The sequence below is a fragment of the Podarcis liolepis genome, assembly GCF_965112155.1.
Source record: "Podarcis liolepis genome assembly, chromosome: 1".
Taxonomy (NCBI): Eukaryota; Metazoa; Chordata; class Lepidosauria; order Squamata; family Lacertidae; genus Podarcis; species Podarcis liolepis.
The window spans coordinates 14,461,045-14,486,582 of record NC_139554.1 but is presented as its reverse complement, the minus strand read 5'-3'; the positions used below and the strand labels follow the sequence as shown (position 1 = coordinate 14,486,582).

At 39.9% G+C, this 25,538-nt stretch overlaps 1 protein-coding gene across 19 annotated transcripts in view; it reads right to left on the bottom strand.

Moving 5' to 3' along the window:
• Nucleotides 1-25,538, bottom strand: part of PPP1R13B (protein phosphatase 1 regulatory subunit 13B) — a 65,032-nt gene that overhangs the window by 29,910 nt on the left and 9,584 nt on the right. For 14 of the 19 annotated variants that reach the window (XM_083517184.1, XM_083517170.1, XM_083517189.1 and 11 more), the window contains exons 2-4: nt 12,256-12,403; nt 10,202-10,321; nt 7,176-7,240 (exon numbers count right to left, since the gene is read on the bottom strand). In XM_083517184.1, coding sequence (XP_083373310.1) covers nt 7,176-7,240; nt 10,202-10,321; nt 12,256-12,403 — 333 coding nt within the window. Of the gene's footprint in view, nt 1-7,175; nt 7,241-10,201; nt 10,322-12,255; nt 12,404-16,148; nt 16,355-21,459; nt 21,854-25,538 lie in introns of those variants that run through there. The other 5 variants (XM_083517169.1, XM_083517174.1, XM_083517179.1 and 2 more) reach the window with 5 other exon arrangements.

Here is a 25,538-nt window from a genome sequence, read left to right as displayed (position 1 = left end):
CTTTTTTCAGACTGGAAATGGAACAACACATGAACCAGCTAACAACATAGCACACAAGCAAAAATATTAAAGTCAAGGGGATGCAATGAGCCAAAAGCACCAGTCAGTTTCAATAAATTAATTTCCCACCCATCCCAACCCTGAATCAAAATAATAAAATTCAATTGCTCATGCTTTCAAAGGACAAGAGAAAAACAAATTTAAAGGCTTTGGTAGATTTTATAGTACCCAGAATGACTCATAGTTGAATGCTTTTAGTCCTCTAAAAAAAGCAAACAAAATAAAACAAGCAGGATAATAATGATTACAAACTAGCAAAATGGAGCTCCACATAGATATTTTGTAGCTGTACTTGTAAGCGGAGGGTGTATATGTATGCGGGGGGGGGGCGGTGTTGTTAGCAAAAAAATATGCAACTGGAATAGTACTGAAAGATGGCTAGATTAGTAGTTAAAGCTCATTTACCGGTAGTTCTGGACCACAAGAATGGATGTATATTTTATTTTTTTCAAGAGACTGTCTTCCCCTCCAGCAACATAGCAAAGCAATAAAAGGTCTAACAGGTTTTCAAAAGAGAAATGAAACTAAAATTGCCAGGAAAAATCTCAGTAATTTATCTGCTTAAACAACTACACATACTAACTACCAATTAATCTCAAGGACATAAAAATTATAAGTGATTATCATTTGGATAAGCGTTTTCTATTCTTGCATCATTTACAACCAACGGCTTTGATATTAACTTCCCCGAAAAGAGTTGTGTTTATAAAATGGGGCTTTCCCACCTCGCCCTCCCTCTCTGTAGCCCTCTGAAATAATAAATTGTTGTTGTAGTAGTAACAACAACAACAACAACAACAACTACAACAACAACAACAACAACAACAACAACAACAACAACAACAACAACAACTTGTACCTCACCCATCTGACTTAGTTGTACCAGCCACTCTGGGTGGCTTCCAACAGAATATACAAAAACACAATGGAACATCTGACATAATCCTTTCTGATACAGGGCTGCCTTCAGATGCCTATGGAAGGTTATATAATTATTTCTCTTTTTGACATCTGACGAGAGGGTGTTCCATAGGGTGGGAGCCACTACCAAGAAAGTTCTCCTACTAGTTCCCTGCAACTTCACTCCTCACAATGAGGGCACTTCCAGAAGGCCCTCAGAGCTGGACATCAGTGTCTGGGCTGAATGATGGGGGTGGAGACTCTCCTTCGGGTATACAGGGCCTGAAATCCACTACTGAGGACTGGGAAACCCTTGGGAACAAGGGAGATATAGGGCATCTGTTCAACACCCCAGTCCTATGCATGCTTCAACAGATGCAAACCTTGTTGAGTTCAGTAGCAGACTTTGCTATCTGCTAGGTTTGCTACTGACTTGGATGGCAATTACTGATCTACACATATCTACACAGCAATTGCTTATTTATTTATTTTACATTTATGCAAGTGGGATATACAACAAAAAAGGTACAGTGTGGAGTACTCCTGTTCAGGATGCCAGGAGTGTGGTGGAGTCTCCTTCTTTGGAGGTCTTTAAGCAGAGGCTTGACAACCATATGTCAGGAGTGCTCTGATGGTGTTTCCTGCTTGGCAGGGGGTTGGACTCGATGGCCCTTGTGGTCTCTTCCAACTCTATGATTCTATGATTCTACTCCATTCTGTTCCCTAAAGCCTGAAGATACCTTCCTTTTGTGCATGGATTGGCACTCTTTTGGCTACAGAAGACCAACACTCATAGCTTCAACAGTGGAAGCAGAGGGATGATTGTTTTGTTTTATCTTGTTTGAACACTGTGAATTCCTGCTAATAAGTGAAAAGGAATGCTGTTATCCCCCGTTCCACTATGCAGCAGTGACATGGTATCACGATACAGAACCTGGCTTCAATACTAGCAATACTAGCAACACGAAAAGGAAAACATCAGGTTTTGTAGTCTGCAAAGACCCCAGAGTGTCAAACGCTGAAGCCGAAGCTATACTTTCATTTCAACATGTTAAAAATAGAAACCGCTTCCCCCATGCCTCCACACTGCTTTTAAACAAACACTTCATCTGTTTATACCATTTCCATCTGAATGATGGGTTACAGGCATATTGTTTGCAGGCTTATGTCATCCGAACAGGGATGGGCAGTACATAACATGCTTTGTTATGTACGGGGCAAAAGGTTCAATCCCCAGAATCTCTCTTGAGAGCTAGTTTATGCAAACAGCAGAATCAAGTGGAAATGTTTTGCTTGGACCTCATGGCTTTAGGATGAGGGGTGACATGGTTACATTGTTCATCGGGTTGGGAAGGGGGAATCCTTGCACACAGAAAATAAGAATGTGAAGGAGAAGGGCTTATCCATTTCCCTAATGCACTGTTTTCCTACATCAAGGTATTTTCTTTTTCTTTTTGCAGAGGAGCATTTATGCCTCCCTCTGCCTGAAGCCCCTCCCCCCACAGCCTTCAGCAACAACAGTCCAGGAAAAGCTTTTTCACTTGATTCTGATGATTGCAGAAAATGGACAAAAAACCCCTGAAGAATAACCTTTTTTAAGGAAGGATATTGTTTTGTAAATAGTTATTTTATTGAATTGGTTGTAGCCACCTTGGTTACTGTCTATTACTTTCTTGCTGCTGTTTCAGTGCTGGTTTATGACATGCTTTTAAAAGTCAATTTCTGGTTTTATCTCTCTTGTTAGAAACCTTGAGCTCTTCTGAGCATATAAACAAGGATAGGACTTGTGGTCCTCCAGATGTTGTTTGGGCTCCAACTCCCACCGTCTCCAACTGCTGGTCATGCTGCTGCGGCAGCTGGGAACCGAAGTCCAGTATGATATGGAAAAGCCATGGGTTCTCCCATCTTTTGCCTTTTTTCTTTTCTTTTTTTAAGCTAAGAAATCTGGCCTAAGAGCTGGAGAGAACTTTGACACTACTAGGCAAACTGGACCATTTTTAGCTGGTGGGGTCTGCACCACATGGACTAACACATTGGAAAACAGCTATCCATTGGATTCCATGATGCTACAAGTATTATGGTGCAACTTTTGGCAAAAACATAATCATAAAAATGAATTAAAATCTATATTTCAAGAAAAGAATGCTATTCTGAGAGAAAACACTTCCAAAAATACTTGCTAAAATGTGTCTTACATGGAGATTTTTAAAATTTGCAGATTAATGAGTAAACAGGACAGAAAGTATGTCACAAAAGTGACATAGACCAGAAATAGGTTGATTTATCCATACTTAGGTGAGATGTGACTTGCACAAATACAGTCCAAGTTCTCTCTCTCCCACACCGCTAGACATTTGCAAGTGCGAGTCAGATTCTGTTTTCATTATATGGCCACACTTTTCCATACCAGTTCCAAAGCTTTGCAGTAGTGCAATAAATTAGAATCCAGGAGCAAAGTAAGGCAATTGCATGAGCATGTGCTAGGGGATGGGGAAAAATAGGAACCTCAAATCATATTCACTCAACTTGCATCATGCTCCCATCAAAATGATCTTATAAAATCAGTCCCCAGTAGAAGGCAACGACCTATAATATTTAAAGCATTTTTCACTTTACTGTTAACATTGCATGCATAATTCAATTCTTGGAAGATACTTTTTGTGCAAATGTTATACTGCACTGTTCAATGTAGATGTAATACTCAAAGGATTATGCATGTTTTTACTAATGGTTAATTGACCTGAGCGTCATTGCTCTGTGAAAGGCCTCCAGCACTGCACATATTCCACAATTTATGCTAATGGTTCAGTAAACAATGAAACAAAATAAAGATTAATCAGCCTGTGCTGTAGCAATGAAAGAAAATGGATGATCAAGACACAAACACTCTCAGAAAATGTAGCCTTTTGATTTTATTAGTACATGAACCTAATTATATTTTTACAGAAGGAATTCGTATCCTAATAATGATGATACAATTAATCTTGTCATTGTTCTCTGTAGATACAAATCAAAACAACATCAGCGTAACTATTTCTTCCTACAGAAAGGCTACAAGGCCAGTGATTCATTAAAAGAATTAAGAGGGCCCTTCTTAGAATGCTTTGCATTTAATGAATCAGTCTTTCAGTCACCATCCACCACTTCAATCTCATCCTTCGCTTTCTCTCTGTTCACAATTATACTTCCCAATTCACCTTATTTTCTACTGTTTTCTGTTACCTATAGTGAGAAGTGGGTATAGATAGAGGTTTGTTTCTGTGATCATATCAGTATAGTTATCGGGGTGCAAATTCTTCAGGCAATTATTATATATTCTCTCCTAAACCTGTATGCTGTCAGTATTTGTATTTAATTGCCGTAAGTAAAGAATGTTATTCAGAAATGTTATTCATTGCAAACAGCAATGACGAAAAGCTACTGTGTTTCTTCTCTGTCTCTTTCAGTAGGCCACTGCCTCTGTTTATTAAATAAAGGAAGATTATTAGGAAAGACTGTCAAATTCCTGTTCTTCTGATGCATCACTTTTCTGTATTAGTGTTACCACCTAAAGGAGTACCGTACTTTTCACCCTATAGGACGCACCAGCCCATAGGACGCACCTAGTTTTGGAGGGGGGAAATAAAGGGGGAAAAAATTATTTCCCCCCAGGCGCGGGGCCCGAGCTTCCCCCAACCCCAGCCCACAGAACAGGCAGCTCTCCGCAAGCCTTGGGAGACCGTCGCGACTTCCCGCCGGGCTCCCACTGCTTGCGGATATCTGCCTGAAGCCCAAACCAGGTTGGGGAACAGCGGGATGGCGGCACTGCGCCTCCCCGCTGCCCCCCGAGCTTGCGGGGCTGGCGTCGGGGAGAAGCGTGCTTCTCTCTGCCGCCAGCCTTCAGACCATGGCGGGGAACCGAAGTCCGGGGCGTGCTGTGCAGCGCACCCCAGGCTTCGAGATGCAGTCTGCTATCCGCAAGCCTAGGGAGCCCGACACGGGCTCCCAAGGCTTCCTGAGAGCTTCCTGAAGCCTGGAGAGCGAGAGGGGTCAGTGCGCACCAACCCCTCTCCCTCTCCAGGCTTCAGCGAAAGCCTGCATTCGCCCCATAGGACGCACACACATTTCCCCTTCATTTTTGGAGGGGGGAAAGTGCGTCCTATAGGGCGAAAAATACGGTACTTATCCATGCAGCTATGAGCTAAACACAATGCAAACTCCTTTCAAGGTGGGAAATCCCATTTAATTAAAAATATTTATGGGCTTATTCTTATTTTTGCAAGCCACCTTGGAATTTATTTTTAAATAAACAGTGGTGTGGAAATTAATAGGCTGCCTTTCTAAAGTGATGAAAGCAGTTTAGTTAAAATAAGACGGAACAGTAAAGCAAAACCATGATAAAAAACCACCAAAAAATGTATACAAAGCCATCCCAATCATCACTTACAAACCTGGCATATGAATATTGAAAATACTCCTGTTATATCACTGAGCCTTGACCTTCTGACACTTTAGGATATGGTGGCCTCAATCATTCTTGTGTTATATATATAGCAGATAACTATAATGCATACTATATGAGCTTCCCTTTGAAAATGGTCCAGAAATTTCAGCTGTTCAAAGCGTGGTAACCAGAATGCAATTTCAGGCTAGCAATTCAAATAACTACAATAACTACAATCAAACTGTAGGCATGTCTACAGTCTGTTTCGGGGGCCTAATCTGGCCCGCTCGTCAATTTAATCTGGCCCGTTACTTTGAGGTAAAATTGAAACTCAACAACTCTGGTTGGCTCTCATGCCTGTTCACTTCAGCAAATCTGGCCCTCTTTGAAAAAAGTTTGGGCACCCTTCCCTAAATCAGGAGGTTGTGGTGGTGGTTACCTTCTTCTTCCTTGAAATGTGCATACAGCTGAAGGAGAAAGTTGGAAGAATGACTTTTTTCCACTTTCTATTTCAGCTCGATGTGCTTTTAAAGGCTCAGATTATTTCCTCTGGACCTGGCTTCTACCTAGATCCATTAGAAAAGAGAAATTGTGTGCATACACTTTCTTTCTTTTGCTCCAGGGTGTGCGTGATCTAGGAGCGGGGGCGGCCACAGAACTCACTCAACTATGCAAATGTGCCTACAGGCCTAAAAAGGTTGGAAACCCAGACTGAGGCAATCTTTAAGAACTTTACAACCACTGGAATGGAGAAGCTTCATAATCTAGTCTTAAATCCATGTTGAATAAAAGCAGGTATGTATATACTAACACATTCTTACATGGATCAGTAAATTATTTTATAGATTGATTATATGCATGAATAGGTTTTATGGGGGGGCATTTACACAGGCTGGCTTTTTTATATTTATTCTTGTGCTAGCAAAATATTCAGCATTCCAAAAACAATAAATAATCCTAATGAATTACAAAATTTTAAGATGATTAATTACTTAAGCCTATAAATCCACTTTTGCCTTCCTGCCAGAAAATGAGCACAGGCGTATTAGACTGGCATTGTTCAAATAATTCAATGTTAGTCTGCCTATTTTTCAGTGCAATTTAGCAATTTAGCCCAACCATACAAATGGGCTACTTTCCATATTTCACTAGAATCCACTAAAGATTAATAACACAACTCTTACCACTTTGTTCAGTGGTACTTACTTCCAAGCATGTGTGCCTTGAATGTGATGGAGCAAACAAGTCTTGCGGGGAGGGGACACAAGAAAAGGGAGGGGGGAACTGCCCACATTTTAAAGTAAGACCACCACCTCTAATATTCTTAAATTTCAAATGTCTCACAAAGATTAAAAGAATCTATGGGGGACACACCCCGCCAAAACTACTTAAACTAGACTAGAATGGCTTTTGATCTGATCCAGCAGGCCTTCCTGAGTAAATGTGTGAGACAGCTACATGTATTTTCATTCTGGGTATACAGCAGAAACATGTAGTATTTCCAAGGTATTATAAACTGAAGGCTACAGGGAATTCAATATAAGCAGATGCCAAACAGTCCTGATCAAAGTTCTTCGTACAATTTCCTAATACAAAGTCCGCCCCCCCCTAGTATTGTTATAAAAGATTTACGGCCAGAAATACATAGCAGTATTTGAAAATGTATAAATAAATATTTTGGAGATGCAAATAAAATAAAATAAAATAAAATAAAATAAAATAAAATAAAATAAAATAAAATAAAATAAAATAAAAACCATAAAATATCTTGTTTTTGCAATTGGCCACATACCCCATTTTCAGAACGCTTCTCCCCAGGTATACTGATTCCGTTCCTTTGGTTTTGAGTCTGGCGGCCTGGGAAGAATACAGTTAGAACATTTAAATGCATTGCTTCTACTGAAACAGCTTCCTAAAGCTTAGTTAACTTTTTAAAAGAACATTCTCTCAAAACAAAAACTCCTATTTTGATTTGATGAAAACAATTTATGATTAAATGTTTTCCAACTTACTGGTGGGACAGGTGTTTGTTTTTCTAGCCGTATTTGAAGCTCAGTTAAGAGCTACACAATGACCGCTGAAACCAACATAATCAGAGTAGTTTTTCTGTGGTGTAACCATCAAGTAATTATCCTCTTTCTTTGTGGAGAAATTTAGAAGAGATAGACAGGATTGGGAAACTTCAAACACTGTTCCTGCCCCTTGAAAACTCACCATCACTTTTGCTGGAGGAAACAACATTCCATTTTGTGTAAAGAGCACTTGCTACTGTCACTGCTACTGTTCCAGGGAGGGTAAAGTCATTCCTCTCTTTTAACTAGTTCTCACCAAGAATTGTCTGCCCATCCCTTCACTTGTAAGAACTCAGCCAACCACTCTTGGTATTGCTCCATGAAGGAAGAAAGCAAATCTGGGGTATCTGATGCAAGGTTTGATATTTTTACCAATGTTTTCCTGCGAAACTAGTGTAGCAGTGGCGAACCTCAGGTCCAATGCAGCCCACTTGGCAACAGTGGCGTAGCGTGGGTTGTCAGCACCTGGGGCAAGGCAAGTAATTTGCGCCCCCTAACCCATGGATTTGTGCCCCCTAACCCTAACCCCCAGATGTTGCACCCGGTGCGGCCGGCCCTCCCTGCACCCCCCACGCTACGACACTGCTTGGCACTCTGAACTTTCCTGCACCACACCCTCTCTCCCTGGGTTATACTTCTCGCAGTCCTTGCTTTTATTTGGGGTGTTTTTTCCTGGTTGGAATGTGTCAATGAACTCTGAAAATGTCCCTTGCCTGTTTGGATTGAGGACAGAGGGGTGTACGAGTGTGTGTAGAAACTAGCCTACTGTACAAAGGTAATATTTACACCCACTGCTCCATCTGCTTTTGCCTCTGGCCTTGCCCACCAGTTAATCCAAGTCAAGGTTCACAAGCCAACTTCAAATCATAGTTTCAGACATAGGATCCAACTCCTAGGGACTGAGGTCCCTTCAGCCCCCCAATAAAACATTTGGGGGCCAGCCCCACCCCATTAATGGACATTGCCATTCAAGTGGTGTGCATGCACCACATCTTGTGCTTGATTATGCAGGGTGGGACTTACCTGCCCTCCCCCCATATTTTATTCAAGTTGGCTCCCCTGGTTTCAGATCAAGCCATAGTTAGTTGGTTGGGGCAGATGTAAAACATACCATAGTCGAGTGAAACAAACCAGAGTTTAGGACTGCATCCGAACACAGCCATCATCACAAACCCATTATCTGAAATGAATTTCTAAAGGAATCCTCTTCCAGATTAGAATGTTTGGATTGTCTCTTTTAGTAGATGTTATGCACTTAAGAACATAGTTGGTATGTTTTATATAAGCTCAGGAGGCAGGCTGCTTAGACATTTGAGAAAATGTACACTAGGCATTAGGCTCAGTGGTAACTTTATATATTTGATATATTTTCTACCGACCTTAGCTTGTGTAACCTGTTTATAGTGAAGCTTGGCAGAACCCAATTTTATCACCACTATGAATGTGAATGAAGCCTGGCTTGATTGGCTGCTGCTGCTACATACTGGCAGCTAAGCTGCTTGGGGATGCAGCTACAGGCTCTCACTCTATAATAATACTGGGAGTGACTGACCTAGTAATGACTTTGGAAGAAGAGGTGGGGTGGGTGGAAGGAATGTGGAATTTAGAGAAGAGCAAGTAGCAAGAGAACATAGGGATTAAAAGCTCAACTGCAGAAAAGTCCAAGTACAACATGCTTGTAAAGGCAAAAATACATACATGTAGAAGTTGGAAGAAGCAGGTATTAGCCTTAGGAAGGAACCCAAAGGTGGCTCTGAATGTTAGAAGTGCTGGCAAGCATGTACGTAAGAGTGATAGTTTTTTCACCGGATGTAATGTCCAAAGGGAGAATGTTTGCATCTTCTCTGGAGGGTCAGAAATGGCTAACATATAGCCTGTATCCTGTATGCAGCATCCAGTCCCCAGCCCCTGAGGGTTTTGTGCCTTCCCCAAATAGCCCATTAAAAAAAAAAGTTGTTGTTGTTGTTTTTGTCAACCATTCCTGATGTGTCCCTACTATAATGTCATTATACTTAAAAGCCTTTTTTCTGAGCCCAAACCCCATTTTTTGCCCAATTTTAAAATGTATGTTTTTTGGAAATGTGTAAGGAAACATACTCAGCTAGCAAGAGAAAGACAGATTAAGCACATTGGTTTTGGGTGTCTGCAAACCCAAATACTTTACACATCCTTGTCAGGCTCCAACAAAATCCTGACATTCTTTTTGAAGTCATTCATGTAGGTTGGGTTTTTTAAATTTAGTCTTCCAAATACCTGCTCCAACAGTTTCTGAAATTTTCTCTGTAACCATGATAATTAGCAGCTTACTTGTAAGAATTAAAGCTGAGATTATTATTGGGGGCACATCTTGGGAACAGAAAGGGGAGAAGGAAGAATGGCTGTAGTGTCTGGAGGCAAAAGGTTCTTCCAATTCATGAGCTTAATGAGTGGATAGGTGGAAGGAAGAGAAAGCAAAACAGAAATGTTTAAGGACTTGAGAGGTAATGAAGAGGAAAAAGAAGAAACAAGGGGAGAGTGGGGGCAAAATAATGCTGGATAGAGTTGGGCAGCTGTGGTAAAGGCCTATATGTGGGGAGCAGGGGACGCTTTGCCCTATAGAAATTCTTTTATTTAGCTTCAACCATCTGTACTATAGAGTCAACAGTACAGCACAAGTATTTTGTCATCATATTACTTGTCTTTACAAAACTGAGTCACATAAAGACGAGCTGCTGAGGCACCAATGAACAATTTAAAATATACCCACCTTGTTCACTACTTTCTGTTGGGGATTCTTCATGTCGAAGAAAAAACTTGACCTCCTCCCTACGGGGTCCCCACTTCTGTAGATGGTCATACATCATGTGATCAAAGGGGATGTGTCTTTCTAAATATAGAAAAATTAAATGTTTCTTATCAAAGCAACTTCTTGGACATTTGTTTGCAGTAAGAAAATAAAATGAAATGTTAACAGTTTATTTTACTTTTCTCTCACCTAATAACTTTTTCTAAATCACGTTAGTAGGGTCCAAATAATTTATTTCAGTTTCTCAAACATTTGCTTTTCCAACTTTTTTGAGGGGGGAATCTTCAAGGAATAAGATTGTTTTGAATAATTTTTCAGAAAGTTGCACGTCTTACAAAAGCTGAGTTTTTAAAGGGCATAGTTTTCATACCACCAAGCCATTTGCATATAACTAATTCTGTCATCTGGGATAGCCAATATGGTGCCCCTCAGATGTTGTTGTACTCTAATGCTCACCATCCCTGACCATTGACCATGCAGGCTGGGACTGATGGGAGCTGTAGTCCATAACATCAGGCATGCTTCACATTAGCTATCCCTGTTACAGTCCAACAGAATATAAGGAGATCACCATTGTTCTAGCCAAGGCCTTGTGAGCCAAAAAAACTCAGGAGGATATCATGTTCTTGGCAAGGCTACAGTACATGGCAGGTGTTTGCCATGACAAATCACAAGTTCTACTAGCCTAGATAGTATTGTATTACTACTTCATACAAGTCATTTATGTAAACTAAGGTGTGAAGCAGTATATAAATTGCTGAAATAAATAAGCTGCTGAAGATTCTAAACAACGCCAAATAATGACTTTTGCAGAATGATACCAGTCCATTTATTACTGTCCCAATGAGCATGATCTCTCCTTCACTCTATTGCCATCTGAAGAGGTAGCCATTGTGGTGATCTCCATATATTGCTGGACTACAATTCCCATCATCCCCAACTATTGGCCATACTGGCTGAGGCTGATAACATCTGGAAGGAGACCCTTCTACTTCATTTCTTAAGCTTTCAAAAAGAAAAGGGGTATAATATACCATTAGGTCAAAAGTTTGCTAAAGTCAAAGTACATTGGGTTAACAGACCTTTTGCCAATCACTTTTTCCAAAGAAGGCAACTAAGCGGGTTTGACAGAAGTGCTTCTTTACACTTCATGAGGATTGCTAAACATCATTCTGGGCTGCTGATGTAAGAAATGGGGATAGGACTCTTTTAAGCTCCCCCATGTTCCTGATGTAGTCCTTCCTCTCCCCACACCTTAACAATATTAAATGGACCTTAGTTAAGTAAGGCTCTTTGTAACATTGGCTCTCTGACTGCTTCAGTGTCTGCTCTAATCTCTCTCCAGGTATACTGATTTTTAATTTGCTCTTTACCCATTTTCTGGGGATTGTGCCATACAGAGCTAATTTATAGTAATTAAGGCAATTATATGAGACTTTCATCTTCTGCCAGAATTAGCTGGGTGGGCAACTTCTCCCATTCCGAGGAACTCTTCACATCTATTTTGTTAGCCATAGGTTTAAGGCTAAATGCGCACATTTAGTTACTGTACATGCAAGTCCATGTTATATACAAACCATCTTCACAAAGATGCTACTAAATTAAAGGTGCTACAAAAGGTGCTACTAAATTAATTTTGAATACCATGCCTCTTCTAATGATAATTTAGAGGGCAAGTGTTAATATAATGGCTGGGCGGGGTGGGGGAGCACAGCATTAAAACACAACATTGACATGTCTGACAATCCTATTTTTATTAATTAACCATTTTCATATTATCAGCCATCTCCCTGCATTCTGAAAATACCTTTTCATTTTGAGCCTGAGGGGGAAATGTGTATGTAAGTATGTTTCCCTAAGGTTGATAGTGCTAGAGCTGTTGAAAATTAGAAAGGCTGCAATTGTCTCAAACAAGAATGAAATTATAAATCCTGGCATAATATTGAGCTACTGCCCTCTCAAAAGTAAACATTCAGCATAAAATGACTAGTTCAGGATACCAAGTGATTGCTTACCATTTCCACGCCAGACTTCAGAAAGATGGCAACTACCTTCCCCAGGTTCTTTGCAAAATTCCACCACATCTCGGCAGGTTGTTTCAGGTGTAATTGGCACTTCAGTCAGAATCTGTTCATTGTTACTCAGGAACACAGTTAATATCATCTGGAAAAAAGAAAAAAAAGGCACCATATAGAGTCAATCTTTCAAAGTGGCACAGATTTTGATTTGCATAAAATATCATAAACACACCAGGGATAGGCAGATGGGTTGAAACTACTGACAAATCTCCAAGTGATTTGCCATAGATCTGCAAGGATTTCCAGCTCCCAATAGCTGAACATGCTAAACTTTAAACTTATATAAAACATTGCCTCCTCACTTGCAAAAGTGTGGATATAAAAACATTGTCGTTGTGGAGGTCCTTAGTGCCTAAATAAACTAAAAAGTGCCTAACCTTGGTTTAGGAGAGGTTAATGTCACAATAACCATATATTACTCAGAACTAATGCTCACTAAAGTCCATGAGGATGGCTCCCAGATAGGATTAGAGGTTGAATTAATTAATCTTAAAGGTGCCACACTTTCACCAGTGGCATAACATGATCAATCAAATGCTGAACTAACTAAATGATTATGGTAATATTCTACCACAGTGAGCAGTTGAGCAGCTGCATCTTGCACTGGCTGCAGCTTCTGGGCAACCTCAGGGGCAGTACCACCAAAGTGCACAGCAGCAATGTGGCCAACAGTGGTCAGTCTATCCTGATTTAGAAACAGCTGGAGTTGGTAAAAGGTACTTCTAGCCACTGAGATTACTTGGGCCTCGAGAGCTAGACATGGACCCGGGAGTAGCCCCAGACTATGAACCCTGCTCTTGAATCCTGCCAGGATTCAGACTCCATTTGTGGGCCCTCATTCAGCCCACCACCAAGTCCAGGTACTGGTTTAGGACTTGCATGGCCTCTCCTGACACAGCATACTGATGACATCTCACCCCAAATCTCCTAAAGATTACTCCCAATGGTTCCCAACAGCTTCATGTAGATGTTAAATAGCACTGGAGACAAGACAGTGCCCTGCAGCACCCCACAACACAACTGCCAGGGGAGCAACAGATAACCACCCAATGTCATACTCTGAAATAGATCCTGGAGATAGGATCAGAACCAGTGTAGGGTTAAACAGTGCCACCTCTTGGGATCCACCATGCCAAGTGATCCCATCACCTGCCTGCCAAATGATTGATAACTCCCATTTTTGTAGTGTCTGGCAGTGAGCAAAAAAAGACTTATGAATCCCTTGGCGAGTTGCACTAGATTAGAAAGTTAACAAGTTGTACCACTTGGGCTAAGCAGCCTTCTAGAACTCTGTGCCCTCCAGATGTTTTGGAATGAAACTCCAATAACCCCTGAACACAGATCATGCTAATGAGGGGTGCCACCTGAGTCACTGTGCTTCACAAATTTATGCGGGCAGGCATCAGCAGACACTTTGATAGCTTCAATGATGCTCTTGGGGGCATACTTACTTTGTGGAAGAGATGTGCATTCTTTTCCCCACAAATATCAGAGCTGTGTTGGCATGGTCTACACCAGTCTTCCCCAACCTGGTGGCCCCAAATGCTCTGGAATAAAGCATCCATGATAGCTCACCATTGTACATGCTGGCTGGGACCAAAGAGAGTTGGGAGTCCAACAACATATGAAGAACACCAGGCTGGACAAGTCTAAAGTAAACCAATATCTAAGAGCTACTTTTATCACATAATTCCAGCAGCAGAATTTTTGTTTTAACATATTGATAAAAATACTACTAAGGCTACTGCAGCATTAAAATGTTAGGCAAACATGTTTTTATGCAGATGACTCACTAGGAAGAAAGCCTGTGCCTTGTCAAAACTACTGCTTTCAAAGTGAATAATTAATTTTTTGTTGTTAGAATAGCAGAGCTAAGGCCCAGAGCTAATTTTAGATCTTAATGAAAAATCTACTTAGTAGCGAAGTCGGACATTGAGAAGCTATTAATTCCAGTACATATTCTCACAGTGGCAAATTTATTTGTATGCATAAATAAGGCTATGTCTCCATTAGTGGTTTAAAACACAGTAAGGTCATTTTCCCCTGCTGTGCTTCAAGTTGCATTTGAACATTGCTGTACACACCAGATAAGCAATGGGAATGTCTTCACTCAATGTGCATTTCCTGCTTGGTTTCCCAATGTCTGCAAGCCCCCCACCCCAGCCATCCCACCCTACCCCAAACTCGCATTCACAAAACTGCCATCTGCATATGTATAATGGCTCTCTCAAATGTACACACTTCAGCTTAACTGTAAAGTGAGTGCGTCTTGTGTTTTCAAATTGGATAAAAGCTGGTTTGAGGGGAAATGCATCAAACAGCAATATTTCTCAAGAAACTACAGGATAGATATGGATTGTGGCTCACTTCATGTGTACATGGCTTCAAACAACAGCAGTGAGAGCACACTGGAGCCAGAATAAACAGTAATGTGTGCACAGCCTAAGATTTATTTTTCCTAAATGAGCATGATCATGAGAAGCCTACAGTTGCACCATGCTAGAATGTCAAACAAGACTTTGGTGCAGCAGTTCCCATGGCACATGGGGTAGGATCACAGGACAACTGGAGAAAAGGACTGTGTTATCCTGTGCCAAACCATTTGCTTGGATTCTTCAGAATTGTCCATTGTTTTTATTTTCTTAAGTAAAATTATGCAATCATGAATGGTATACAATACCTACATAAAATGTTTTTGGAAGACATGCTTATAAAATAATAACAAAAGGCATGTTAAAGGTGTTGCAAATATATATTCATTGCATGCAGTATATTAGACTGGGATCCATACAGTCTTATGTTTATTTAAGTTTATTTCTCCCCCAGCAAACAGGGAGTTGTCTGTAATGCATGTAAATCACACCTTTTCTCTATTTAGCTCAAGGTGGCATACACACTTCTATCGCTCTCCATTTTATCCTCACAACAACTCTTTGAGATACATTAGGCTGAGAGATAGTGACTTGGTCCAAGGTCACCCATAAGCTTCATGGCTGAGTGGGATTTGAATTCTGGTTTCCCAGGTCTTCGTCCAGTACTCTAACTACTACACTATGCTGGCCTTTTCCTTTTCGCTGTATCACATCACTCCATATCAAATGATGCTTTGAGAGCAGATTTTGATGGAGTACAAAGAATTGAAGTAGGAAAGGACTGGCAGAAGAGCCCTGGTGCACACATGAACACCACACATGACCCTTTTAATTCTGGGCATAACATAGTTACGTAACATTTTTTTAAAGCAAAACTGTTTCACATTCACCATCTCAGGGTCAACTGGAAGGGAAAAGCCAACATTCAGCCTTACCATCTCTTTGACATGATGGCATACCATATAAATACAATGCTACAAAGGGGAGCATTCAAACATGATCCCCCATCCTCCGCACACACACAATCCTGCAATGTGAAGCTGTACAGTTCTGGAAGGGCTGCATTATGCAGAGACTAATGTCTGTACAATTGACTCTGTCATCAATAATATTTAGAACAGCCTATAAGGTAAAACAACTTTATCCCCTTATTACAGATGGAGTTCTGAGACTGTGGGGCAGCAAACTTGCCTTAGGCTACCAAGCCACCTCATGGCTGAACTTGAACTTCCAGCTCATATATGCAACACTATACTGGGCCTCAGCTAATTAACACAATAAAACATGTCTTACCTACACAAGGTGTAATCAAGCACAAGTTAAAGTTGCATCTTTTAATGTGTATCACATAATACAATCCAGTAGAACTTTGCCTATTGGAAATATAGAAGCAGCAGGAAGGAAAATGCTGTTGAGGGATGATATGCTTTCCTCAAATAATAAAGAGTGAACACAAACCTTGGCTTCAGAAGGAAAACCTTCTCTCTTGTAACTCTCCCAGTAGTAATGAAATGATAATTAACTGCTTTATTGCCAAGAAGAAAAAAGGAAACAGTGACCAAAATCCAGAGAGTCACAGAACTACTTCTGCATGTCCAAGGCAGCTTTGGGATGATGTTTATTGAATATCAGCCTCCTTGTGTCACATAACAAGCTTCTTTCAAACACTGAAACCTTTCAAAAGCAGTCTGATCTAGCAAGGGAGGGGGAGGGGGCCTTGCTGCTCTGGCGGTGGAGGGAGTAAAAAATACCCCTGGGTGTGTCTAAGCCCTCAGGCATACCAAACTAACGTCTTTGGATCAGAGACAAGTTCCCAAGCAATACTTCAGACGTTTCAGTGGGACTGCCATTTTCATTAAGATTTTCAAAGAAAAACACATCTTTATCTAAAAAGGGAAAAAAAACCTCAAACCCACAGCACTGCATTCCTCTAGAACTTGAGGAAAGAAAAACTTTGTTTTATCTTCAACTTTAGTACATGATTTCCCTCCCTATTTCCTATCTGACTTCACATAGGAAAGAATTAGGTTTTCATGTTTCAGTGCATAGCAATCCAAATAGCCTCTTTATAATATCCTGTTAACAGAAAAATGAATTCCCTATGAACAAACTATCAAAATGGAACCTGCATATTCTGAAAGAACCTTTTAAAAAACAATGCTTAATCAACTCAACAGTTAACTTTTAAGAGATTTCCTGGTTATCGGGATTGCTTGCAAATGAGACATTGTGTATGGACTTCATGTTTCCAGGAAAAAAACATGAAAACCAGGCTTCCTTTTATAGAACAATAAAGCTACTGTAACTTTATATATTTCTGATCACAGAAACCATCTCTGATTATTTAAGCTAGCTGCATTTTAAATAAAATGATTTTATGATGTTGCCTACAAAATCACTTGCTTCAATCTTTGGGGTAAAGTCTTGCTAGCTGAGAGTCTAGGACAAGAGAGGGAGCCTGGGCTCTCCTGTGCCAGCTCTCATTGCCATGGTGAATTTTTCTAATTTAGATTGCAAAAAAAAAGTAATTGTTGCATTTTGTCCACAAAATGAAGGATAGAAGGAGTGCGTGGATTTTACTGTATGAGGCACTGGATACAGCATTCATTAGCCTACTGGTGCTGAGCTGGGATATGTGTGTGGTTTCTTTTAACAGGCTCCTCCCCACTAGCCTTGCTCCTCACCATGAAACTGAACCATATTCAAGGTGCTTCTTCCCACTCTGTGACTTCTGCAGTCTAGAAGGCTGCTGCTGGCAGTGCAGGTTTGCTGATGGGGAGCCCCGAATGTAGGGAGATTCAACATCAAATGTTAGAATCCAGAGTTTGACCCTATGTTCTGGTTGCATGGATACATTCCAAAACAAATCCAATTTGGTGGGCATTTTCCTAGTTGGAATATAAAGGATTTATTTTACTTTTCTCCTCCATTTTAGAATATTATGTAATAAATTTTATTGACTTTTTGATGATAATATAAACAAGACATAACCAAATTTTAAAAGTTTTGAAACCCCTTCCTTAATTTATTTTGTTAAGTATATAAATAAAATAAAGGTTCATGGTTAACAAAGTTTTCACCTGTGCAAAAGGCAGGCAAGGATTCCAAGAAACAAATTAGTAACAACCCTACTCCACTATATAGAAAGACCATGCCAGGGTGAGGTGTGTGATGGAGGCAGGAACATTCAGCTATCTAACAACCTCTGTTCATAACAGCAGTTAAGTTGCTTTGCAGAATATGGACTATGAAGCCCATCTCTACCTCCACTCTGCTACACTTATTCTACAAAGTCTAACAACTTACAGAAACACTGCCTGGCTGACTTGGCCTATCAAACCAGTCCCTTTCAACATGTCTATAGATAGGAGTATTTTATTTTATGCAAGTTTAAGTTTTACATAGCTGTGAACAATGAATTATATTCTCTGGAGTGGCACTTCCCTACCTCCAACAGCAGACAGAAAGGATAAATGATTATAGATCTAGCGTGGTGTGCATTTTAAAATTTATGCACGTCTTCACGAGTATGTACTGATTCCTAACATATTAAACATTTTGTCAGCAAGATACAATTACATGTTGCTATGGACACATTAAGATGCCTCAGAAGCCAATGCAGTGCTACAAAAATAGAAGATACTTGAAGTAGTTATAAAAGGTCCACAACAATTTATATATTCTCCACAGTTCTGCATGTCTGCCTGCTCATCTTCTCCACCTGAACTATGTATTGCAGGAAAACTGAGAGAAGGGAAGGTAATAGACTAGAGTTTATGGAACATGCAATATCTAACTTGAGGGGGGGGGACTGTTTATAGATACTTACATCCTGCCCTTGCAAATTCCATTAAAAAAATTATTCTATGATCCATTGAAGAAGAGGACCAGCAACTGAATGATAAAATGCACTGTCCCCCACAGAACAAAAAGTCTATTGGAATAAAAAGGACTTAAACAAACAGCAAGGGATGGGGCCAACCATATTTCACAGGATGTTCTAGGATCTGGGTGTGGCCACTGGGAAGGCTCTCTGTCTGTCTGTCTCTCGTGCATGCTTCCATGGCAGGCAAGACGTAAAATGCCGTTTCTCCCTCAGATCCTAGGAAGGAGGCAGAAGTGTTAGCTAAGTTATCCTGGACCTAAGTGCTGCTTTACTCTTCCTCTTTAGGAAAGCTTCAGCACCTTAGTGCCAGCAGAAGTTAATTACACCAATCACCACCTTTGGCAAAGATCTATTTACATTCCTAGCACCCATAAAAAGAAATGTGTAAAATCTATATACTTAACATGGTTACATGTTACAGCTAAAGGGAAGAGGGAAAGGAGACAGCAGAGGAACTTATAGCTGGATCCTATGTATGTCTATTCCAAAGTAAATCCCACTGCATTCAATGAAGCTTACTCCCAGGTCAGTACATGTAGGATTGCAGCATGAGGGGGAAGGAAAACTGAAGCCACTTGCTCACTTCCCAGTCCATTTTATGGTCATATTTCCATACACATTTCCACTAGCCATTGTTTCTAAGTATGGAGCAGAATGCCCCCTTTCCCAGGCTAAAATAAAAGCCAACTTCTAAAGCAGGCATGTCCTAAGTCCGTTTCGGGGGCCTAATCCGGCCCTCCAGTCGATTTAATCTGGCCCCCGTGTCAGTATATGTCCTGGGGTAAAATCCCCCCAAAAACCTCAGTAACTTCAATACTAAAAAGAGCTCAACACCTTTGGCCAGCCCTCACGCATGTTCACTTCGTCAAATCTGGCCCTCTTTGAAAAAAGTTTGGGCACCCCTGCTCTAAAGTTAGGCTCGGCTTCGTGCCAGCCCTCCGCAACACAGTCACCACTTCCTTTCACTATCCAAACTTATCAGGAAACAACAGGGAGGCTTAATTTTATTTTATTACTTATTTATTGAAATTTCTATACCACCTGTCATCTGAGGATTACAAGGCAATTTACAATATAAAAACACAAAAATATCTAACATAGTATAAACAAAATCAGTAAACCCTCCCCAACCCTAGCCCAGTAGTACTGCCATATTGGTTTCCAAGCCACAAGATCTATGGAACATGTGATCCTGCTGATCCTTGCAAAGTTGCCGGGTACCAGTGCAGAATCTTAGACACAAGATGTAGTTATCATAGATCCTAGGATGTCATGATCCATAAGAACTGTATCTTTTGCAGTATGTGCACCCAGTATGCTGCCATAAGTGATAAAGGACCCATCCTAAACACAGTGGGTCCTTTGTTTGGAATGGGGCTAAGTTTAAAATCTTATTTGAGTCCCAAGTCAAATGGTGCCCTAATTAGGTAATCTAAGGATAACGTTTTTCCAGTTAAACCCAAGCAAGTCTCCCCACACAATTTGGGGGCACATTTCTCTACTTGGGATATAAAGATTCAGTTATATAAATCTATGAAAAGAGTAAAATGAATCACACACAGCAAATGAGTAACAACTACACAAAACAATGAAATGACCTTAAGGGTGCTTTCACAAGTGATGTAAAGAGTGTATTTCCCCTTGAAATCTAACGCTTGTGATTGTTAATAAAGCATTAAAAAAATGAAGGCAGCCATTTTAACATTGAAAGAGTATTCTAGGTAACGTAGGTTTTTTTTATTCCATTTATAGACACAGGAAATACAAAAACTGTTCTAACTGTCACTTATGAAAACAGCCTAAGGCATGACCTTCCAAATCAGTGCTACAAGGTTAAACTACGCAAACCAACCTTTCCAATCTCACAACTATGCAGTCTCTTGTTCACTGCAACATGGTGCACTGCTTTTCCAACTTACAAATACGCCCCCCCCCCAAGCCAAGCTAATACAGATCTCGTGAGTCTTTTCTGTCATTCGTACAGCAGCATGAAACAAATCAGAAGATTGGGAGACAGCTGCCAGGTCACTTATGAATTCTCCAGATAAGCACCAATTTCAGTACAACAAAGATCCCTGCACCAGGAAATTGCATTTCCCAAAAAAACATTTATTCACAGATATTAATAATGTGACTAATGGCAGCAGTATCTTTTTATGATCAGTAGCAAAAGGCTGAACTACCTCTACCATTCATACACCACTTGCTTATTAAAAAATCTCAAAGTGATTTACAAAAAGATGGAACAATAAAATTGAGAAAAATTCACAACCCTTCTTTAAAACATACATGAATTAAAATACTAAAACAGATTAAAATTACCTCAGCTTTCTAAGCATCTTGGTAGGCTTGTTGTCTATACAAGAATGTTTTAGCAGGTGTCAAAAAGAGTACAGTGAAGGTGCCTGCTTGATCTCAATAGGCAGGGAGTTCCAAAGTGCAGGTGCTGCCACACTCAGCAACTGAGTTCTTACAAATGCAGAACGGGTATTATGTGGCACCTATAGTAGTACCAATTCTGCGGACTGAAGCGGTTGATCATTAGCAAAATGCTTTTGTTTACAGGGTACTATACATAGGAGAAAGAAACATATACAGATATATGATCAGGGCAGCTGTTTCTCACAAACTTCTGGTGGTTGTTATTATTATTATTATTAGAAATATAACACAAGCTAGGAGAACAAGAAAATAGGATTGAAAACAAATTCTAAAATTTGCTTTTGTTTAAAAGAATTCAAACACACATAATGTAAACAAAGCAAAACAACTTTCCAATCAAGTGCATGTACAAAGACAGCATCATTGGACGGATGCTACAAAAGAATGCTACAAAAAAAGAACACAATAATATAGCTATAAGTTATGTTAACAAGCTCTCACCTTTTTTTTCATTATTTTGCCTATTTTCCCATTTCTCTGTTTCAAGCCGCTCCTCCCCAGCTGCCAAATGCTCTCTTTTGATGTGTTTAAGACACTTTGAACAATCATTCTTAGAATGTTCCTCATGTGTAAAGTCACCCAGAGAGATTTAAAAATGAACTTAAAAAGTGAAAGCTGGAATCTAAAACAGTTTCTGTGCAAAGGCTACAGTGCTACAATCTACTTAAATGGATATTCTGGTCTGGTGTGCAGCTATATGAATACAAGAGGTAGTGACGTGCCTAGATAAGAAAGCCTAATGAAACAAGGCAGAGCACAGTTGTGACAGCAAGTAGATATGGTGGATTGAATTTCACCTAATTAGGTAACCTTACATGAGGAGCTCTCTTCATCAAGTGTGTAGTTGTACTAACTGCTGCCTCTGTTAAAGCAGTGTCGCATTTTAAAAGATGGGCTAACTTTGAAGTGATTATTACATAAGTAGGGAAACTTCGATTTCCCCTCTTTAGAAATGTAGCATTTAGTCTGTTTACTACCTGCCATATAGAAGACAGTTCCCACTACCAATTATATATACATATATTAAAATCAATAGATATTAACAGCAGTAATTATTTTCAGCAGCAATCATTATTGTGCAGCATGTGCAAATGTATCTCCATGATCAAAAATGCTAACCTTTTGCAGAGACAAAGGAATAGCAACAGTGGTAAGCATTTATACAAGGGTCAGGAAATCTGTGACTTGATGCACAAATTAGCTCTCTTTCTTACTTCCAATTTCAAACAGTGCCTCCCCTCCATCATCTGCACCCTTAAATGGTATCAGCTTGCTTTTAGCATGACATAAACCCCATATAAATGACCTGCATCAAACTTTTTATGGAACATGGACAGAAGCTCCTAAATTAAGATCCAGCACTACAGGACTGTTATATACTGAAGAAAAAGCACCCCAGATCGCAGAATTCATGTCAGCAACTGGTAATCTTCTTGAGCTAATCACTCAGAAGAAGAAGCTGCCACATCAAGTTAAATACTATCTACCATTTATTTAGACAATCCAGCTTGACCATAGAAAGTTGCCTAAAGAGTACAATAAGTATACTTCCTTATCTATTCATATCCATAATCAGTAGAATTTTAAAAGTTGCTGGCACAGGTTGTCGACCCTCTCCTTTGTTGATTCTAAAAGTACATTCCAAGCACTTTATACTACCCAACAAGCAGTTACAAGTATGCATTAAAGAAGAGGAGAGGACAGAACTGGGAAACCTAGATTTAAATGTAGCATAACCAAAGACTCACTTGGCAAAGACAATCTAATTATATTTTGCCCCAAGAGGTCTAATTGCAAAACCTGTTAAAAATCTACTTCATAGGATTAGGATTAATGGGAAATTTGTTGTTGTTGCTGCTGTTGATAATAATAAGGATGATGATGATGATGATGTAATGGTCCTTCTGACCAATGTAGCTACTTAGGAACAATTTGTTTTACAGCTGCAATCTTCATGTATGCTGTGTATAGGCAAAGTAATTACTTTTAGAATGGTCAGCAATTTACTTCAGCACATATGCCAAAAAAACACAAAAATATTAAACTATTAGGAAACTGGAATTCTTGAAAGTGATCAGCTGAAAGGGAAAATTGTTGCTTACAACTACATAAAGCACATAATGCCTTTTGATATTTAATTGGCTAGATTTTCAAGATGTTAGGGTTTTTTTTAACACAAAATATAAAAGTAATTACAGTTACTTTTTTGATTACTTTTGCTCAATAGATTTAGACTGTGCCCACATTTCACATTAAACCATAAATCTTTAACTCTGGTTTAGCATGAATAAGCAACACACTGGTGCATGCTGCCCCCAAGTCCTCACTTTGCAACAAACCACAAGGCCTTCCTTGTTGTATTGTGCACTCATGGTTTGTTTTTCCCTAAACAAACCACAACCAGGAAGGAGAAGAATATATATTGACTACCATTTGTGGTTAGGAGAGAAACAACCCACAAGTCCAGGTTCAGACAACACGACAAACTAAGGCTTATAGTTTGTTTCTCTTGGTGTAGCATGGTCAGGAATGTGGGTAGGAGGAAAGCAGACACTCTTGAGCATGCTGTGTGTGTTCACGTTAAGCCAAAGTTAGATATTAGTTTAGAAAAATGTGGACCAAGTAAAATCAAGTTCATTCCTTGATGCAAACATTGGTTACGAAGCCTGATAGCCACATTTGCCCAGCCTAGTATACTATTATTCATTTAGTACCATAAATGAAATAGGTGAAACAGCTCACTCCAAGGGCCTAATTACGGGGGAAATCCATTTCTCCTTCTTAAGCAGCTTCAAGCAGGCTTTGAAAAATGTAACGATTTAGAAGCACTTTAATGTAGGGTTTTTTGTGGTGGGATAGGCTTGCAATGTCTATACATCTCACTCAAAAACCAGATCTACACTGAGGGTGGTGCTATAAAAACAGTAAAGGTAAAGGTAAAGGGACCCCTGGCCATTAGGTCCAGTTGTGACCGACTCTGGGGTTGCAGCGCTCATCTCGCTCTATAGGCCAAGGAGCCAGCGTTTGTCCGCAGACAGCTTCCGGGTCATGTGGCCAGCATGACTAAGCCGCTTCTGGCGAACCAGAGCAGCACACGGAAATGCCGTTTACCTTCCCGCCGGAGCGGTACCTATTTATCTACTTGCACTTTGACGTGCTTTCAAACTGCCAGGTGGGCAGGAGCAGGGACCGAACAACAGAAGCTCACCCCGTCACAGGGATTCGAACCGCTGACCTTTTGATCGGCAAGTCCTAGGCTCTGTGGTTTTACCCACAGCGCCACCCTTATAAAAACAGTACAAGACTATAAATAAGTAAAAACAGTACAAGACTGTAAATAATTAGTACAGCACATCTTTCATTTTACTTCATGTCAAGTTCTACTTATTTTATGCAAGCAATAAAGTTTTATTTTCCTACTCTCTCTTCACTTTGGGACATGAAATGCAAAGGCATTTACTTAGGATGTAATCCTGTACACATTTTATATGGGAGTAAGTCCCGATGAATTCAATAGGACTTCTAGAAAAACATGTATAGGACTAATCTGTTAATGTACAGCTAAGATTAAGTTTTGGAAATAAGAACATTTTCATATAACATTTAGAAAGCAGTTCTAGAAAGATACACTAATTGATCTGTTGATGGCTGAAAGATACAAAACCACAAAATGCTTCCTCTCACTTCCGAAAGTAGAACCACATGATATATACCAAAGGTAGCTGGCTTTATGCTAGCCCAAACATATCCCCAAACATAGTCAAGACAACAGCTTTCTGCTCAAAATGACAGCAAACAAGATGTGGTTCAAATACCCAAGTCAGCCACCAAGTATTTTTTTAATTTTCTTTGCCTAGAGCATACTGGCCCTAATCCAACTCTGGTCATACACAATGCAGCAAACAAAAAAACAAAAACAAAACCAGCACAAGAATGCAATTTTAATTTAAATGCACATCAGACTCTGCACTTGACTCAAACCAAAGAAGTATGGATAGACTGCATATGTCTAAGAATGTGTGTCTAAGACTACAACTATACTTACCTAAAAGTAAGTTACACTGAAATCAGTGGTGCTTACTTCAGACTAGATAGATAGATAGAAAAGATTACACAGTTAATAAGTCCAGGATTCGCACCTATGGTTTCCAATCCAGTAAATTATACATGCACAAATACTTTGTATGCACACAGTTCTCTTTAACAAAGATGTACACGCACTCACCACAGAGATTTCATCCCCTACTATAGCCTTTTTCTGCATCAAGGAATCTAAAATTGTACTTACAAAATAGCCATAAAATAAAAAGGCAAAGCAGATATATAAAGGAGCAAATGAAGCTGCAAATCTTCTAAGTCATTCAGAGAAACATGATGAGATGGATTTCATGGTTTATTTAAGCAATGGCTCAAGACACTTACACTAGTGCCTTCAACACAGCATGGCAGCAAATCATACTAAATGAAAAATGTTATTGGGTTTGAGTCCAAGCGCTAGTTATCACACTCATGGTTGAAAC